Source organism: Erinaceus europaeus, chromosome 2 (genome assembly GCF_950295315.1).
Source record: "Erinaceus europaeus chromosome 2, mEriEur2.1, whole genome shotgun sequence".
Taxonomy (NCBI): Eukaryota; Metazoa; Chordata; class Mammalia; order Eulipotyphla; family Erinaceidae; genus Erinaceus; species Erinaceus europaeus.
The window spans coordinates 9,083,685-9,103,952 of NC_080163.1; the positions used below are offsets into that span (position 1 = coordinate 9,083,685).

Sequence of the window (20,268 nt, forward strand, 5' to 3'; positions counted from 1 at the left end):
TTCTCTGTTGGCAGCAGAGAACTTCCTGGAGCTGTCAAGTTCTCTCGCCCACTGGTGAAGTAAACGCCTCTCTTTTGACCACACCTGGCTCAGCTCTCCTGTTTGGGGATGAATTTCTGCAACATTTTGGATGCTGTAACTCAGATGTCTGACACAAACGACTGCCAAAGCCCCTGGCTGGTTTTGGGGGGTGGGGCTCTCCTTGGGGTCACAGCCTGTCTCCAGAGACAGAATCAGGAAGTACACACCTTGGCTGTATTCCTGTGTCCCCCTTCTGGAGAGGTCAGGCACAGACCATGGCCCCTGATGGTGTGACCTCCAGGTGACTTAGAGACTCAGTAAGCCAGGCTGTCTGGACAGGTAAGTCTGTAACCCATGGGGAAGTCAGGTAGTTGGCGAGGGTTGGATCACAGCACATCTGGGTGGATTCCTGGTGTCCCACATTGGGAGAGAGCTCCTGGGGCCAGACACCCCACACCTCACTGAGTTCAAGTCTGATCAGAACTAGTTTAGGAATTTAAAATCTCTGTCTCCCCTTCCCTTCTAGACACTGGCTGTCTATTCAATAAATACTTAGAGAATAATAAATAATAGAGAAAAAATAATGTGTGTGAGTGTGTTGTGACCCTGTAGTTAGAGGATAAATATTTGCAAACTGGGGAGAGCAAAATGTGATGTACAAACGACTATCCCATGAAAACCCACAGAGCAGAAGGGCAAAGTGCGAAGACAACAGTGGCAGAGAGAGAGTGTCACATAGTCTTCCTACCACTAAACTAGTCCCCCACATTCTCTGCTCTCACTTTACACACTGCTATGTCCTCAGTACTCAGAAGGAACAACTGCTGAGAGTCCTTACACTCTCAGGGCTTGTACACTCCCTGCCCACACTGCGCTTTGATTTTCTCCAGCATCAGGCCCGTGTCTTCTAGCTCTGCATGTGCACTCTGCTCCCACCCTTTCTCCCCACAGCCCAAGTCTTCCCTGCACCCTCTCTCCACACCTCCCTCTCAGCTGCTCCATGAAACAGCCATGTGCTGTCGCACCAGAACCACAGATTCCCTGGATTCTGTCACACCAGTGAGGCCACACTACATCACTTTTTAGATGATGGCCAGTCTGACAGACTGCCTTTGTGGGGTGTGCTAGGCTGGAAGGAGAAGAGAAGTGCCAGGAGGAGCATGTGACCCCCCCACCCTCTGTTCTGCCGACACTTGGCTCCCCCCATGAAGGAGGGATCCTGACAGCCAGCATGTGGGTGTACAGGGATGATGTGAGAATCTGAGTGTGACTGTGTGAGTGTCTGAGTGTGAGGACATGAGCTGAGGCTGTGGGAGGGCTGGGTGAGGTGCTGTGACAGTCTGGAGGTGGGGAGAAAATGGGAGCCTGATGGAGCCTGCGCCCCAGGGTCTGCTTCAGCCTGTGGCCTGTGTGAGGGAGGACCAACCCCAATGACACTGAAGTCCCTCAACTGGAAAACTGTCAGTTTTGGAGTTCCTCAATGGAAATGATGAAGAACGCACTGTCCTTACACTTTGGACACTTCATTCATCACAAGAGTCAGAAAAGTACATTACAGAATGGGTAGCCATCACCACCAGCAAGTGCAGAGAAAGGCTGTGGATCTAGGTTTCTCAAACTGAGGGAGGAGACCTGAGATAGTTTGTCTCAGCTTGACCCAGAAATTCACTGCCGTGACCAGTTTGTTCCGATAATGGACAGATAGTAGATAGATAAGATGATAGATAGACTGACAGACAGATGCTAGACAGATTTAGGCAGGGCAGCACTACACTTTTATCCCGGGTGGTAGCTGCTGGACTCACACCTGGCTGCAGGCCTGAGGAAGCAGGCACGTCCCCAGGTGAGCTATCTCACTGGCCCTGATTTGATTTTGCTAAAAGGGAGAAAATGCCAGTGAACCCTGATGATGATGATGATGACGATGATAATGATGATGATGATGGTGGTAGTGGTGGTGGTGGCCCCTATCTACTTATTTCATCTCCCCTGAGGCTCATGGGCTCTGAGCTGTGCAAAGGACAAAATGATTGTAACAAACTTCAGTGATGACTGTTCATCCCATGAATTCATCCCATGTATTTCAAGAACTGCATTCCCAGCCCTTCAACCTATATACAGACAGTGCCTATGCTGCTCATTCAGTGCCCTTGTTAGAGACTGTTCCTTTTATCAAATCCTCCACCAATGCTTCTCCCTTATTTCTAACATTGCGCTCCCTAATTGTTGCTTGAACCTGCCCTTTTTTCATAGGCCATTTGCGTGCACACACACTGTTACCTGGTCCCCTCTCTGAAGGAAACGCACTGGCAGTTGCTGCCACTCAGCTAACTTTCCCTGTACTTACTGATCCTGTTTCCCTAGCACAACAGGCCCATTCTCTCCACCACCTTAACTCTCAGACCTTTCACCTTGCATACAAGGTTACCTGTGACCAAGCTCGTGAAATTGTTAAAAATTGCCCTGACTGTTCTATCTCACTCCCAGTCCCTCACATTGGAGTTAATCCACGTGGAATGGTCCCGAGTGAAATTTGGCAAATGGATGTTACTCATTTTAATGAATTTGGAAAGCTTAAATAGATTCATGTTACTGTTGATACCTTTAGTGGCTTTATCTTTGCCTCCCTTCATACAGGAGAGGCCTCAAAAAATGTTATTGCTCATGTCGTTCAATGCCTTTCAGTCATAGGCAAACATAAAATTATCAAAATAGACAATTGTCCGGGATATACTGGGAAAAACTTTCAGTCCTTCTGCCAGAACCTCTGTATTAAACATATCACTGGCTGATGACAGAGAGGAGAGAGGGGCCTAAGGAGAGATTAAGTGACTGCTAACAGTTCAACAGTTTATCAGTGGAGACACCACCTCCAGTCTGCTCCACAACAAGGGGACAGCTGAAGGGAGAAAAGGACACCCCAGAGACTCACCAAATGCAACTCTGAGTCTCCATTGCTACTACCCTCAGAATCTGGAGCAGCAACAGGGAGGGACACCAGGGGACAGAGATCTAACCGGGAAACTCAGGAGAAGACCTATACCTCGGTGGCATAGCTGAGGGGCTGTGAAAGTCTCTTTGCATAACCATTGGGTTATCTCTGCCACACCCTGCTTTATCTCTTGGTCAGGAGTCAGTGATTAAGCTAAGAAGCCTATTAATAGTTTAAAAGCCCTCAGCCTCCCATAGCCTAATGGGAAGAAAAAAAAAGAGGCTATTACACCACTGAGCTCCAACTCAGGGAATGAAAAAACTGTTAACATATATAAAATAGTTAAAACAACAAGAAAAAATATTGGAGACTCGAACCAGGACAAGAGTCCAGCTAAAAGTCCTCCAGAGGGTGACGCACAAAATAACGAGTTCAACATCCAAACATTAGCTAAGGAAATAATAACAGGAGTGAGTAAAGAATTTGAAAAAAAATGTAATCAGAAATGCAGGAACAACAAATGAGAAAATGGAAGAAAATTCTAATTATCTCATGGTTATTAGAGAGCTGAAAGCTGAAATCGCTGAGCTGAGAAGGCAACTAGCTGAACAAGCTAAAACAGTATCAGAGCAGGGCAACAAAATAGATGAACTCCAGAAAGCAGTAGAGGGCAGAGAGAATAGAATCTATGAGGCTGAAAACAGAATTAGCAAGATTGAGGATGAATTAGAGACAACTAAAAAAGAAGTAAGAGATCTCAAAAAGAGATTAAGAGATGCTGAAAACAACAACAGAGTCCAATGGGATGACTTCAAAAGAAACAATATACGCATTATTGGCTTACAAGAGGAAGAAAGAGAAGGGGAGGAAGAAAGCATTCTCCAGGCCATAATAGCTGAAAATTTCTCTAGTCTAGACAACACCAAAGACATAAAGATTCAAGAAGCCCAGAGGGTCCCAAACAGAATTAACCCAGACCTAAAGACACCAAGACATATCATACTTAGAATGGAAAGGAATAAGGATAAAGAAAGGATCCTGAAGGCTGCAAGAGAAAAACAAAGAGTCACCTACAAAGGAAAACCCATAAGATTAGCAGCAGACTTCTCCATACAAACACTACAGGCCAGAAGAGAATGGCAAGATATCTCTAGAGTGCTCAAGAGAAAGGCTTTCAGCCAAAAATACTATATCCTGCTAGACTGTCATTCAGACAAGATGGAAGCATCAAAACCTTCTCAGACAAGCAACAGTTGAAGGAAGTAACCATCACCAAGCCTGCCCTGAAAGAAGTTCTGAAAGGTCTCCTATAAACAACCAGACAACCACAAATAGGACATATATCAAAACACTCTAAAACTCTACAAGAATGGCATTAAAATATCTTCAATCTTTGATATCAATAAATGTCAATGGCCTGAATTCACCTATTAAAAGACACAGAGTAGGAAGATGGATCAGAAAACACAACCCAACAATATGCTGTCTACAGGAAACTCACCTAACTCAACAAGACAAACACAGACTTAAAGTGAAAGAATGGAAAACTATCATACAAGCCAATGGCCCACAAAAAAGGGCAGGAACAGCTATTCTCATATCTGACACGATAGACTTTAAAATAGATAAGATTTAAAAAGATAGGAATGGACACTACTTAATGCTTAGAGGATCAGTCAATCAAGAGGACTTAACAATTATTAATATCTATGCACCCAATGAGAAGCCATCTAAATACATCAAACTTCTACTGAAAGAGCTACAGCAATATATTAACAGTAACACAATCATAGTAGGGGACTTCAACACCCCACTCTCTCAACTTGACAGATCGTCCAGGAAGAAAATCAGTAAAGACATAAGGGAGCTAAATGAAGAGATAGATAAACTAGAACTATTGGACATTTTCAGAGTCATTCATCCCAAGAAACTGGAATACACATTTTACTCAAATCCACATGGATCATTCTCAAGGATAGACCATATGTTAGGCCACAAAGACAGCATCAGCCAATTCAAGAGCACTGAAATCATCCCAAGCATCTTCTCAGACCACAGTGGAATTAAACTAACACTTAACAATCAACAAAAGATTAGTAACAGTGCCAAAATGTGGAAGCTCAACAGTACACTTCTTAACAACTTCTGGGTCAAAGAGGAAATCAAGGAAGAAATCAAAATGTTTCGAGAGTTCAATGAAAATGAAGACACAAGCTATCAAAATATTTGGGACACAGATAAAGCAGTCCTAAGAGGGAAGTTCCTAGCTATACAAGCACACATTAGGAAACAAGAAACGGCACAAATAAACATCCAGATTGCACGTCTTAAAGACCTAGAAGAAGAACAACAAAAAAATCCTAAAGCAACCAGAAGGACAGAAATCACTAAAGTTAGGGCAGAAATAAATAACACTGAGAATAGGAAAACCATACAAAAGATCAATGAAAGTAAATGTTGGTACTTTGAAAGAGTAAAAAAAATCGACAAACCTTTAGCCAGATTCACAAAACAAAAAAGGGAGAAGACCCAAATGAATCAGATAGTAAATGAAAGAGGAGATATCACAACAGACACTGCAGAAATTCAACATATCATGCGAGGCTTCTATGAACAACTATATGCCACCAAGCTAGAGAACCTGGAAGAAATGAATGATTTCCTAGATACCTACCAACTTCCAAAACTAAGTAAAGAGGAATTGGATAACATAAACAGGCCCATCACAGCTAATGAAATTGAAACAGTTATCAAAAATCTTCCCAAAAATAAAAGTCCTGGACCAGATGCTTTTAAAATGAATTCTACAAAACTTTCAAAGAAGAAGTAATACCTCTACTTTTAAAAGTCTCCCAGAAGATTGAATACACTGGAATACTCCCTGCCAGCTTCTATGAAGCCAACATCACCCTGATACCAAAAGCAGACAGGGACACAACCAAAAAAGAAAACTACAGACCAATATCTCTGATGAACATAGATGCGAAAATATTGAACAAAATTCTAGCCAACCAGATACAGCAGTATATCAAAAAGATTGTTCATCATGACCAAGTGGGGTTTATCCCAGGCATGCAAGGTTGGTTTAATATACGTAAATCAATCAATGTGATCCACTACATCAACAAAAGCAAGACCAAAAACCACATGGTCATATCAATAGATGCAGAGAAAGCCTTTGACAAAATACAACATCCCTTTATGTTCCAAACACTACAAAAAATGGGAATAGATGGAAAATTCCTGAAGATAGTGGAGTCTATATATAGCAAACCTACAGCCAACATCATACTCACTGGTGAAAAACTGGAAGCATTTCCCCTCAGATCAGGTACTAGACAGGGCTGCACACTATCACCATTACTATTCAACATAGTGTTGGAAGTTCTTGCCATAGCAATCAGGCAGGAGCAAGGAATTAAAGGCATACAGATTGGAAGAGAAGAAGTCAAACTCTCCTTATTTGCAGATGACATGATAGTATACATGGAAAAAATTAAGGACTCCAGCAAGAAACTTTTGGAAATCATCAGGCAATACAGTAAGGTGTCAGGCTATAAAATTAACATTCAAAAGTCAGTGGCATTCCTCTATGCAATCACTAAGTTAGAAGAAATTGAAATCCAGAAATCAGTTCCTTTTTCTATAGCAACAAGAACAATAAAATATCTAGGAGTAAACCTAGCCAAAGAAGTGAAAGACTTGTATACTGAAAATTATGAGTCACTACTCAAAGAAATTGAAAAAGACACAAAGAAGTGGAAAGATATTCCATGTTCATGGGTTGAAAGAATTAACATCATCAAAATGAATATATAACCCAGAGCCATCTACAAATTTAATGCTATCCCCATCAAGATCCCAAGCACATTTTTTAGGAGAATAGAAAAAATGCTACAAATGTTTATCTGGAACCAGAAAAGACCTAGAATTGCCAAAGCAATCTTGAGAAAAAAGAACAGAACCGGAGGCATCACACTCCCAGATCTCAAACTGTATTATAGGGCCATTGTCATCAAAACTGCATGGTACTGGAACATAAACAGACACACTGAACAGTGGAATAGAATTGAGAGCCCAGAAATGAGGCCCCACACCTATGGACATCTAATCTTTGACAAAGGGGCCCAGACTATTACATGGGGAAAGCAGAGTCTCTACAACAAATGGTGTTGGAAAAAATGGGTTGAAACATGCAGAAGAATGAAACTGAATCACTGTATTTCACCAAATACAAAAGTAAATTCCAAGTGGATCAAGGACTTGGATGTTAGACCAGAAACTATCAGATACTTAGAGGAAAGTATTGGAAGAACTTTTTTCCGCATAAATTTTAAAGACATTTTCAATGAAACGAATCCAATTACAAGGAAGACTAAGGCAAGTATAAACCTATGGGACTACATCAAATTAAAATCTTCTTCACAGCAAAAGAAACCACTACCCAAACCAAGAGACCCCTCACAGAATGGGAGAAGATCTTTACATGCCATACATCAGATAAGAGTTTAATAACCAACATATATAAAGAGCTTGCCAGACTCAACAACAAGACAACAAATAACCCCATCCAAAAATGGGGGGAGGACTTGGACAGAATATTCACCACAGAAGAGATCCAAAAGGCCAAGAAACACATGAAAAAATGCTCCAAGTCTCTGATTGTCAGACAAATGCAAATAAAGACAACAATTAGATATCACTTCACTCCTGTGAGAATGTCATACATCAGAAAAGATAACAGCAGCAAATGCTGGAGAGGGTGTGGGGTCAAAGGAACCCTCCTGCACTGCTGGTGGGAATGTCAATTGGTCCAACCTCTGTGGAGAACAGTCTGGAGAACTCTCAGAAGGCTAGAAATGGACCTACCCTATGACCCTGCAATTCCCCCCCTGGGGATATATCCTAAGGAAGCCAACACATCCATCCAAAAAGATCTGTGTAAACATATGTTCTTGACAGCACAATTTGTAATAGCCAAAACCTGGAAGCAACCCAGGTGTCCAACAACAGATGAGTGGCTGAGCAAGTTGTGGTATATATACACAATGGAATACTACTCAGCTGTAAAAAATGGTGACTTCACTGTTTTCAGCTGATCTTGGATGGACCTTGAAAAAATCATTTTGAGTGAAATAAGTCAGAAACAGAAGGATGAATATGGGATGATCTCACTCTCAGGCAAAAGTTGAAAAACAAGATCAGAAGAGAAAACACAAGTAGAACCTGAAATGGAATTGGCATATCGCACCAAAGTAAAAGACTCTGGGGTGGGAGTGGGTGGGTGGGGAGAATATAGGTCCATGAAGGATGATAAAATGACATAGTGGGTGTTGTATTGTTAAATGGGACACTGGGAAATGTTACGCATGTACAAACTATTGTATTTACTGTTGAATGTAAAACATTAATTCCCCAATAAAGAAATTTTAAAAAAAGAAAAGAAAAACAAGATCAGAAAAGAAAACACAAGTAGAACCTGAACTGGAATTGGTGTATTGCACCAAAGTAAAAGACTCTGGAGTGGGTGGGTAGGGAGAATACAGATCCAAGAAGGATGACAGAGGAACTAGTGGGGGTTGTATTGTTATATGGGAAACTGAGAAATGTTATGCATGTACAAACTATTGTATTTACTGTTGAATGTAAAACATTAATTCCCCAATAAAAACAAGAAAAGAAAACAATAATAACTACAACAATAAAACAACAAGGGCAAAAAAAGGGAATAAATAAAATTTTAAAAATTTTAAAAAATTTTTTAAAAACCCTATGGGGCCCCATCTCTCCGTCCCCTCAATCCCGCTTTTTCTAGAACACCTAGGCAATTCATTCATACTGATGTGCCTTTATACCAGCAACTCTGGCTCTGTTAATTTCACTTGCACCCATAATGTCTCTGTAAGCACTGTCCATACAGCCCCCCCATTAGCTTACTTCTGGTGCTGTGGGACACTTCTGACTAGCATAAATACCACTACCCCTGGACGCTGCTTCATAGTAGCTATAGTCCCCCAACTCACTTTATATGAACCTGACGAGTTTGCATGGCTCTTACACTCCACTCATAAGAGCTGTTTTCCTCCCACTGATAATTGGTGCCCCGACCAGCAGGGCGGTGAACAGGGGCTAGGAACCCAATGAAACCTGAAATGAAAGAACATGAGACATGAAGAATGACAGCAAGTCAAGTTTCTGATCAAGCTGTAAAATTTTATTGTGAATACAGGCATTATAAGGCTTTGGGGAAGGAGAGGGAATGCTGGAGAAGGGGGTTGGGGGAGCAAACTTCAAAGTGGAATGTTCCTTGCAACAAATGTCAGGAACCAAACTGTGTGTTGACTCACCTGTGTTGACTCACTTGATTACTGATAAATGGTTTACCTAAGGGGAAATGGCCAGCCCAGGGGGGAATTAACACTTGTCTTGAGGGGTTCCGTTGTCTCAAAGCTTATCATCTATAAAGCAGAGAAATGGCTCCTGGCAAATTGGCATAGGCTTAGCTACCTCTACCAGCATAGCTGGTGGGGCACTAGGACATTCTATTTACTTCTCCCATGACTTTTCTAACAAATTACAGCAAGTCATAGATTCCACCACAAATAGTCTAGAGTCATTACAGAGACAGATCACGTCACTAGCAAAGGTTACTTTACAGAACAGGGGAGCTCTTGACCTTTTGACGGCAGAAAAGGGAGGAACCTGCCTAGCTTTACAAGAAGAATGTTGTTTTTACATTAATGAATCAGGAGTTATAGAAGAAAATGTCAAAAACCTACAAACACTTAGTTGAGATTTGAGAAATAGATATGACCCTTCCTTTATACAATCATGGATGAATTCTCCCTTCTTTACTTGGCTGCCCTCAGTCGTAGGACCCTTGATTAGTTAATTATTACCTTAGGACCCTTTATTTTCAATAAGATTACTGATTTTATAAAATGGGAGATTGACTCCTTGGCATCAAAACCTTTGCATATACATTATCACAGACTTGATTTGGCTGATAGAGGCCTGGCTGAACCTGAGGATGACAGACCTCCCTTTTGGATGGCATAAAACTCAGAACTATGCACTGAGACATCCAACCTTGGCAGGGCAAGGACTCCAGTAAGGGGTGCAAGGCAAAGCACTGCAGGGGGAGGACCCTATAGTCCGCCTCTGAGTCACCAGTGAAGCAAACCTGATTTGCATGGAGGTTGGTGTCAGCAACAAAAATTGTTTCCCTGGAAATTGTGGCTCTGCCTCCCCTCCCCAAAAAGACACCAAGAGCCTTATAAGATGCAGGAAGATTGGTTTCACATTTACTCCGTAGGAGGAATTGGGTCAATACATCTTCCCTCTGGTTAATGCCAACCAAAACTGCTGTCAAGGTCTCCACCCCTCACACCTGATTGCCTACCTCAGTTAAATTATAACGAAAGGAGGAGATGCCAGGAGCCTTTTCTCTGCTTGGTAGAAGATAAGCTTTCAAACAATGGAAGCCCTCAAGACAAGTTTCCAATTTCCCCCTGGGCAGGCCATTTCCCCTCAGGTAGACCATTTATCAGAAATCAAGTGACACAACACATAGTTGTGGTAACAAACATGGTTACGGCCATTGTATGTTGCAAGGAACATTCCACTTTGAAGATTGCTCCCCCTCCTCCTCCTCCAGCACTTCCCCCCTTCCCCAAAGCCTTATAATGCCTGTGAACACAATAAAATTTTGCAGCTTGATCAGAATCCTGTCTTGCTGTCGTTCTTTCGCGTCTCTTGTCCCAGTCATTCCAGGTCCCAAGGTTCCTAGCCCCTGTTCACCACCCCGCTTGCTGGGGCATCAGCTCTGAGTTCTTTATACTTCACAGTGCACTGTGTTCTGTGAGGGATATATACAAAGTGTTATTGAGAGGTCACTAACATCAGTGGTTAAAACTTTACCAGGAACCAGCAAAATAGTTCATTTAGACATCTGCTTTGCCATGTTGTGATCTAACTTTGAGCCTGGCCCCTGCTACAGTGCAGGAAACATCAGTGCTGTGACATCTTTCCCTCTTCCATGTCTGTTTCTGTCCCTTGCTTTATATCTGTAAAAGCCTGGAGCTTGAAGTCCCAGCACATACTGGCTTCCAGCTCACATGCTACCTGCACAGCCTGTCTCCCTGTTGCTCTGAGCATGAAGGGGAACGGCCATCATCTGGAAACCAGAATGTCCTCTGGACATGTGACAGTGGGACTTGTCTTTGCATTCCAGACCTTAGTGGGGTCTCTGGGGAACTGCTGTCTGCTTTTCCACTACCTCTCCCTCCATTTCACTGAGCTCAGGACGAGGCCCACTGATGTGATTCTCAGACACCTGACCATCGCCAACTCCATGGTCATTCTCTCCAAAGGAGTCACACACACCATGGCAGCTTTGGGGGTGACAGACTTCCTCAGTGTTTGGGCTGCAAACTTGTCTTCTACCTTCACAGGGTGGGCAGGGGGGTTTCCATGGGCACCACCTGCCTCTTGAGTGTGTGTCATATGGTCACCATCAGCCCCTGGACCTCCAGGTGGGCCCAGCACAAAGACAGGGCTGCCCACAACACTGAGCAATACATGGACCTGACATGGATACTCAGCCTTTCTCTCAATCTTGTGACTACTCTAAGAATTTGCAGGAGTTCAAACAGTGAAAATATCACAAATAGAAAATTTCTTGATTATTGCTCTGTGACATTTCAAGATAGATTGTCAACCCCACTCATTAAAGCACTGTTCACAGTCTCTGACGTGATGTCTCTGGGCCTCATGACCTGGGCCAGTGGCTCCATGGTCTCCATGCTCCACAGGCACAAGCAGCAGGTCAAGCACCTTCACAGAGCTCGTGTCACCCCCAGAACTGCCCCTGAGACCAGGGCCTCCAAGAGCATCCTGGTGCTGGTCAGCACCTTTGTCACCTGCTATGCCCTCTCCTCCACCTGTCACCTCTGCATTGCTCTGTCAAAGCATCCCAGCTGGCTGGTGTTGAACTTCTCTGCTCTACTGGCTGCATCTTTCCCCACTGTCAGCCCCTTGCTCCTCATGAGCTGTCGCTCCAGGCTGTATGGGCCCTGCCATGTCTGTGTGAAGAACACTAACCCCCAGTATAGTTAGGAAAGCATCACTGATGTGCTTTGCTGCAACAATGCTTCTTTTTCCTCTTCCTCAGAACTCACAAGATGAGCACTGGTTGCAACACAGTCAAGCAGTGAAGAAGCAGCTTTGCTCCCACTAGAAAGCATTGAAGAGTAAGAGTGACAGCAAGGGGGACAGTTCATTCTTGTGTCATCACATAGCTGAAGTTTAACAAGCTCGATTTTGGAAAGGGCCTACCTCTGGTTTAAGAAGACAGGTTGTCATAAAATATTCTGGGTGTGATATTCTGTGTGGGCTGCAATGTAACAAACTGAATCTTGGCATGTCCTCTCTCATGGACACTGTGGAATGGAGGGGAGCCTGTGCAGTGGTTGCCCAAGGTGCTGTGGAGAGACTGAGCCCTCAGAGCAAGGAGGTGTCCTGGGGCAGCAGGGGAGTCACTTCACAGGTGGTGAAGCAGGTCTGCATGTGTCGATCTTTCTCTCCCCCTCTCTGTCTTCTCCTCCTCGCTCGATTTCTCTCTGCCCTATCTGTCAACAACAATAACTACAACAATAAAAAAGCAAGAGCAACAAAAGAGAATAAATAAATATTAAACAAAAGAAGAAGTTTGACCCAGACTAGAGCAGACACTGCAAGGCAGCTTTCCGATTAAATGCATCAGGTTCACTGTAAAAACTATGAGTTGTTTGGCTCACATGTGCTGTGTATTCAGGTCTGTAGATGATTCCTTTTTTTCTTTATTTTTATTTATTAAAAGGAAGCATTGAGAAAACCATAGGATAAGAGGGGTACAACTGCACACAATAACCACCACCAGATCTCGATATCCCATCCCTCCCCTGATAGTTTTCCTATTCTTTATCCCTCTGGGAGTATGGGACACAGGGTCATTGTGGTGTACAGAGGTGGAGGGTCTGGCTTCTGTAATTTCTTTCCCCCTGAACATGGGTGTTGGCAAGCCCAACCAAAAAGATATGTGTACATTTATGTTCATAGCAGCACAGTTCACAATAGCTAAAACCTGGAAGCAACCCAGGTGCCCAACAGCAAATGAGTGGCTGAGAAAGCTGCGGTACATATACACAATGGAATACTATGCAGCTATTAAGAACAATGAGTCCACCTTATCTGACCCATCTTGGACAGAGCTAGAAGTAATTATGTTAAGCCTGCTAAGTCAGAAAGATAAAGATGAATATGGGATGTCCCCACTCATCAACAGAAGTTGAGAAAGAACAGAAAAGGAAACTAAAAGCAGGATCTGATTAAACTGAGAGCAGGGCACCAATGTAAAAACCCTGTGGTGAAGGGGAGGGTGGCCATTGGGCTTCCTGGTGTGATGGGGGTTGGGAGGAGGGGGTGGTTGGGTATGGGACACAGTCTTCTGGTGGTGTGAATGGTGTTTATGTACATTCCTATTAAGGTGTAAATGCATAAACCACTATTTAATTAATATGAGACGGGAAAAATTGATCATGTGTCATGAACTTTCCTAGCTCACAGGACACCATTTTGGGTGGTGCACTTCCTGACAAAGTTACAGAACCTGGATATAGTCTTGTCAATACTTCCATTTTATATATCTAAAAAAATGATCAACAGAAGAAATAGATTCCTGGGGGTAACACTTGTTCTGCACAGGCTGGGGGTATGGATTGACCTGCCACCACCCATGCCAGAACTCCCTACTTCTGTAGCCCACCCCCAAAAAAATTTTTTTGGTCCCTACACCCAAAGGAGGAGAAATGTGAGGGGAAATTGAGCAGAGGGCTCTGAAACCCAATTCCATCAGGACCCAGAGAGAGGAAAGGAAAAGATGAAGGACATTCAGAAGTATCATTAGGTGCAGCTGTGACTTAGGAAGAGAAGGAGGCTGGGAAGACAGATGATGGTTCTGCAAGAGACTCTTCTGCTGAGGCTATGAGGTCCCAGGGTCAATCCTCAGCACCACCAGAAGCCAAAGCTGAGCAGGGCTCTGGGAAAAGAAAGGGGTGGAGGGCCAATCCGGGTGGTGGTGGTGCACCTGGTGGAACCATCAGATCATAAGCGCTAGGACCTGGGTTCAAGCCCACACCCACCCCCACACTTCAGGGAGGAAGCATGGAGCAGGGCTGCAGATGACAGGGAAACAACACACCATCACGGCAGAAACACTTGGTGAGGGTGAGTGCGCGGAGAAAAGCACAAAACGCCGGGAGAGCTTCAGAGAGACAGCAGTATATTGAGTGCACAGCTGACCAGATACACTGTCAAGCAGGAGGGTGGGCAGAGGCCTCGCACCAACCCCAAACAAACACACCAGGTGGCGAGTCCAGTCAGACTGGAGAGGGCACCATAGAATGCATGGCCCCGGGAGTCTAGCGGTAGCGCAGCGGGTTAAACGCAGGTGGCACAAAGCAGGAGCACCAGCATCAGGATCCTGGTTCCAGCCCCCGGATCCCCATCTACAGGGGAGTCGCTTCACAGGCAGTGAAGCACGTCTGCAGGTGTCTCTCTTTCTCTGTCCCTCTCTCAATAATAATTACAACAATAAAACAACGAGGACAACAAAACAGAAAATAAATAAATAAATTATATATATGAAGGTATGGTCACCAGTGTGTCAAAGGCATGAGGTGGGAAGTGAAGGGTTATGGCTTCTATCCTAATATGGTGGGGCAGCTATGAGAAAGTTGGGGAAGGGCCATTGGCAGGGTTGGAATGAGGAAGCTGGGGGAGAAGCCTTGGCTTGGATATACCAGGGGCCACTTTAGGTCAACGGGGCAAGAGAGGACTCTCCTACCTCCCTCCAGAGGAGGGGACTCGGGGTCGGCTCACTCAGGCTATCGGGGAGCCCAATGGGCTAGTTTCTTCCAGACCATGGTCCCTCCCCAGAAAGTTATTACTACTACTACTTCTACTACTAACAATAATAATATAAAGCCACCTGGAACCTGGTGGCTGAAAAAGAGTTAAGATATAAAGCAGAACAAATTGTTGACTAATCACCAAGCTAAAGGCAAGAATATTGCAGATGAAGATTTGGGGGCTCAGTTTTTGGAAAAGCTCGTAGGTTTGTTTTAGGTATATTCCAAGGAGCCCATGACTTTACTAGTTTTTGTCTGAGCCTGACATCAAAATGCAGGTGGGTCCAGGTGATTGTCTGGGGTGACGGTGTCATAGTTGGAAAAAGGACTAGAAAGCTGTATAAAGAGAGTAGCTCCCAAATATGGGGAAAGGAGAGGAGTATTATAAACTGTAAACCCCACCGGTTTGACCTGTGAGCCATGTTCAGCACAGGAGCCCGTGTAACCTCTATGTGAGCTGAGGCTGTGGGAGGGCTGGGCGTGGTGCTGTGACAGAGTGTGGGGGTGTGGGGAGAGAGTGAGCCTGCTGGACCTGTGGCCCAGGGTCTGCTTCAGCCTGTGGCCTGTGTGAGGGAGGACCGTCCCCACTGAGACTCAAGTACCCAGTCTCAGTATCCAGAATAATTAGCAGCTCCTCTGTGTTTGGAGTTGCCAGCTGTGAATGCTGAGGGCTCCATATCTACAGACTGTGGTCACTTCATTTATCAGAAAGCATGTTGCAGGTTTTCAGACACCACCAGCACCACAGGCAGAGAATGGCTGCGAATGTCAGCAGTCTTAACTGGGAAGAAGTGAATTTTCTTTTCTATTACCAGGGAGTCATAGTACTGGTCAAATTCTTCTTTTTTAAAAATAAATTAATATTTTATTTATTTATTCCCTATTGTTTCCCTTGTTGTTTTATTGTTGTAGTTATTATTGCTATCATCATTGTTGAATAGGACAGAGAGATATGGAGAGAGGAGGGGAAGACAGATAGGGTTAGAGAAAGATAGACGTCTGCAGACCTGCTTCACCACCAGTGAAGCAACTCCCCTGCAGGTGGGGAGCAGGGGCTCAAACGGAGATCCTTGAGCTTGTCCTTGAACTTTGCACCATGTGCACTTAACCTGTTGTGCTACCGCCCGACTCCCACTGGTCAAATTCTTAAGGTACAAAGAGAGACACAGACATAGAAACACCACAGTACACTCCCACCTCCCAGTGTGCTGGAGGCCAGACTCAAACCTGGCTGCAGGCATCAATTCGCAAGCATATTTGCTGGTGAGATATCTTGTTTGCACTGATCTGATTTGTTACAAGGGAAGAATCAAGGCTGAGGTAGTTATTCACCCAGAAAATCACACAACTTATAGTGGGTATGAACCTAGGTCCAATCCCCAGTCCCCACCTACAGGAGAAATGCTTCTCTGTGTCTCTATTGTAAACAAATATAAGGAATGAATGAAAATAAGTTTATTATTAAAAAGGGCAGGAGAAAATGCTACTCAAACCAGCCAGTGGTGCCTCCTTATCTGTTTATAAAGGTCTCCTTCCTCAGGCCCTGTTTGTTCAGACTTCCTGTCATGATGGGGTCAGTCCTGCTCAGTCACATGTTCTTACAGAATTGACTGTAACTTCCCGCACGCTCATGGGCTCTGCAATTTGCAGATGACCTATGATTTCTAAAGAGACAGCATGCTGCTATGAGTTCCCCCACCCCCTGGCCACTGGGGACGAGGGTCAGAGCGACTCCCTAAGGAGTCCCAGGGTAACTCTGGGTGTCGGGGGTGATGTGCTTGAGAGAAACTCAGACTCATTCAACTCTGGGAGCAGCCTTGGAAGCAGAGCAACTCGTTTATTGAAAGAAGAGTCAGGCAGATATACCCCTAACTCTGGGGAAAATTGAGGTAATCATTAACCCAAACATGGAGCAACACAATGCATAGTCAGATTTTGACCAACAGACTTTTTGGTCACAAGTAAAAGGTTACCGTACAAAGTTTGTTCACAAGGTTTACAATGTACATCTTTCTGGAGATATACTGCAGGCACTTTAGGGCAGCAGGGGGGAGAAAGGGAGGCAGCTGAGCAATCAGGATATTTGCTGGTGGTGTTTAAGTTAATCACACCCAGTAATCCATGGTTTCTAATTAAAGAAGGAAAGGGGGGAGGTGTGACAATGAGAGAGGCTCCCATGTCCAGGGGTCCAGCTGTCATAAATTTCAGAGGTCAGGGGGGACCAGCCATATCTCAGCCATGGTGGGAGGGATTGGGGTCCAACCCACACAGACCTCATGGAAACTACAGCCTGGACTTTCCCAGGCAATGGGTCCAGCAAGAGACTACTGTCCACTCCATTATTTGTATCACATGAAATCTTATGCGGTTCATTGTGAAACTACAAATATCTGTTTCTAACATCATAGTTGGTATAATATAAAGTTCATCAAATCACCAGAGTTTTCAGCAGAAATCAAGTCAGCACAGCAGAGAAGCCAGGAGCCCAGGAGCCATCAGCTCCTGTCAGAGCCCAGCCCTTCCTGCTCCTCTGAGGAGCCCCTGCTGCTCCAGGGACCCTGGGAGGACAGAGCCCCTCTCCCCTGGGCAGTGGTCTCTGTGGGGGTCATTGTGCCAAGTGTGTCACTGTCCTCACAGCCAGCACCTGTGCTCTTTGCATCAGCATCCCCAGTCCCCAAGGCTGCCCTGTCACTGCCACTCCTGGTGACATGCTCACTGGGGCTCAGCAGGGAGGTGAGGTCACTGGTCACAAGGCCATATCTCGGGGTCTGGCTGCATCTGCTCACACAGGGAGAGGCTGAGGCCCCTACCCACCGAGTCCCCTGTCCCTCGGCAGCAGAGAGCCGCGACCTCCTGTGCCAGGAAGTTGGTGCAGCAGAAGTCTGGTGAGGGACTGTCAGCTAAGGGATTCTGTGGGGACTAGACTCCAGTCCCAGTGACAAAGAGATAGAGAGTGACATCCTCTGTTTACTACCCAACACTGCATATCCCTCTCTCCTCTCATTCCCTCCCTCACTCTCGCTCTCTGTAATAAAGAAACGAGTCTCTTCAGATGGACCTTAACTTTTTAAATGATTTCTCAGTATTCCTAACAGAACACACAGATACCACTTTCTGGAGTGGTGCCTGGAATTCCCAGGGCCAGTTATCAAGAGCAGGAGGGTGGGCTGGGACCCTGGGACCCACTGCCCTGATGGAAGGACAGTGTCTGGGAATGGAAACTTTTTCTCTAACACCTGCTTGCACTGCAGTTCAGTCAGACCGACTCTGTGACTCCTGAAGGACTCCTGTGTCAGCTCCTTAGCCCGGATTCTCCCCTGAGCTAAGACATCGCAGGTAAGTGATACAAATGTACCTGCTGGAGACATCAGTGGTTGTGGGCATGTTGTGCTTTCTGCTGTTTTCTGCTTTGCAAATATTTTTGTACCAATCAGCTTGACAAGTAACTCTTCATGTCTTTATTTCTCACTCTAAATTCTTAAGGGTTTTTTATCATAAATGGGTGCTGGACTTTATCAAATGCTCTTTCTGCATCAACTGAGAAGTTCATGTGAATTTTGTCGTGTGTGTGTGTGTGTGTGTGTGTGTGTGTGTGTGTGTGTGTGTGTGTGTGTGGTGGATTACACTGATTGACCTGCAAGTGCTGAACCATCCCTGTTTCCCAGGGAAGAATCCCCCTTTGTCACAGTGGATTATTCTCTTAACATATAGTTGGATTCTATTAACCAAGACTTTTCTTTAATATTTATTTTATTTATTTATTTATTTATTGCCTTTTGTAGCCCTTGTTGTTTTTCATTGTTGTAGTTATTATTGTTGTCATGAATAGGACAGAATAGGACAAATGGAGAGAGGAAGGGAAGAAGACAGAGAGGGGGAGAGAAAGACAGACACCTTCAGACCTGCTTCACCGCCTGTGGAGCAACTAACCTGCAGGTGGGGAGCCAGGGGGTGGAACCAGGATCCTTATGCTGGTTCTTGCGCTTAAGCACCGCCTGTGCTTAACCTGCTGTGCTACCACCTGACTCCCTAAGCCAACACATTTTTTGAGAGTCAATATTTGTCAGGGATATAGATCTCTAGTATTTTTTGTTTGTTTGTTTTCCTTATGTTTTTTGGTGGAGTCCTTTTCTGTTATAGAGATCAAAATGATATACTAACCTCATAAGAGATGTTTGAGAGGATTCCCTCTTCTTCTATTTTCTGGAAGAGTTTGAGAAGAATACCCCACTCTACACAAGGTTTCACAAGTCTTGCCCTACTGCTCTTTGGTTCACGAGGGTATGAAGAGAGAGTTCTGTGGGATTAGATAAGAATTCATCTGTCTCAATAATAACAACTTAACTTGTTTACATAATGTTTTGTGTCTTGTAAATCACATAGAATGGGACTCAGTGAGGAGGGATTGTTCAGCACCATGACCTGTGACATTGTTCTTGTGACCCTGACATGACAGTGAACCAGGGTCTCTGTGACAGTGAATGGCCAGTCAGCTATGTGTTGTGCAGGTCTGTTGTGGGCAGAGGCAGGACTCTAATCACAGTCTACAGCTACGTGTCCTTGTAATGAAATGGTAACTAGGATTTTCAACTATGACTGTGATGTTTACTGACAGAATTCTCACACATGAAAAGAAAATGAGAATAAAAAAAAACAAGAACACATGTTGTGTGAATGACATGACCCGCTCAAAGAAAGAAACGTCTCCACAGAACTGACTCATCTGAGTCCCAGATGTCCCTGCTGAGGAGTGTGGCAAGTGGAGAGCCCTGGTTTTACCATCATCCCCCTCCCACTCTGCTGCTGAACCCCATGAGTCTCCTTATCTATGTCTAATCTTCGTCCCTCTGCACAGTGAGATGAGAGGAATGTGTGTCTGTGGAGACACCAGTCTGAACATCTCTGATCTTGTCTGTTCTTGGTAACCAAGCAGGGAGGGGCAGGGCTGGTTAGCACCTGGATAGGAGACACGAGCCTCTGTGGCATGGTCATGAATACAATGACATTGCCCTCACCCCAGTGCCTCAAGGAGAAATACAGAATCCACAATCCACTGTGCCATTCATACTTGAAAAACCACTTGTGCAGTGGAAACTTCCTTTGTCATAGCACAACACAGTTCCTAAGACCCTGCATCAGCAATAAAGAAACAACAGTGCTAGTGAAATGCCAACAGAGATGGAGATTCCACTGTCTCAGTACAAATGACAAATTGTCCACTGGATGGGCTGGACTGACTGAGGAATATTGAATTTCAGAGAACACTGTCCCTCTGACTCCAGCCTTCTGTTCCCTGCAGGCTTCTCTGACAGGAAGGCAGACAGCTATCTCCAGAAAGCCAGCTGAATGGTGTCTCAGCACACGGCA

The 20,268-nt window shown here is 44.6% G+C and overlaps 1 protein-coding gene across 1 annotated transcript; it reads left to right on the forward strand.

Moving 5' to 3' along the window:
* The first annotated feature begins 296 nt into the window (after positions 1–296).
* LOC132532719 (vomeronasal type-1 receptor 4-like) lies at positions 297–12,070 on the forward strand. The gene is made up of 3 exons (XM_060171122.1): positions 297–322; positions 11,326–11,447; positions 11,700–12,070. The coding sequence occupies exons 1-3, from the start codon at positions 297–299 to the stop codon at positions 12,068–12,070; spliced, it is 519 nt and encodes a 172-aa protein (XP_060027105.1).
* Positions 12,071–20,268: the final 8,198 nt, after the last annotated feature.

Bases quoted from the DNA above. Each gene is read 5' to 3' on its own strand.
- LOC132532719 (XM_060171122.1), top strand. From the start codon at position 297: ATGGCCCCTGATGGTGTGACCTCCAG. The intron at 323-11,325 runs GTGACTTAGAGA...TTCTCTCCAAAG, and splicing joins CCTGATGGTGTGACCTCCAG to GAGTCACACACACCATGGCA. The intron at 11,448-11,699 runs GTGTGTGTCATA...CACTGTTCACAG, and splicing joins GGGCACCACCTGCCTCTTGA to TCTCTGACGTGATGTCTCTG.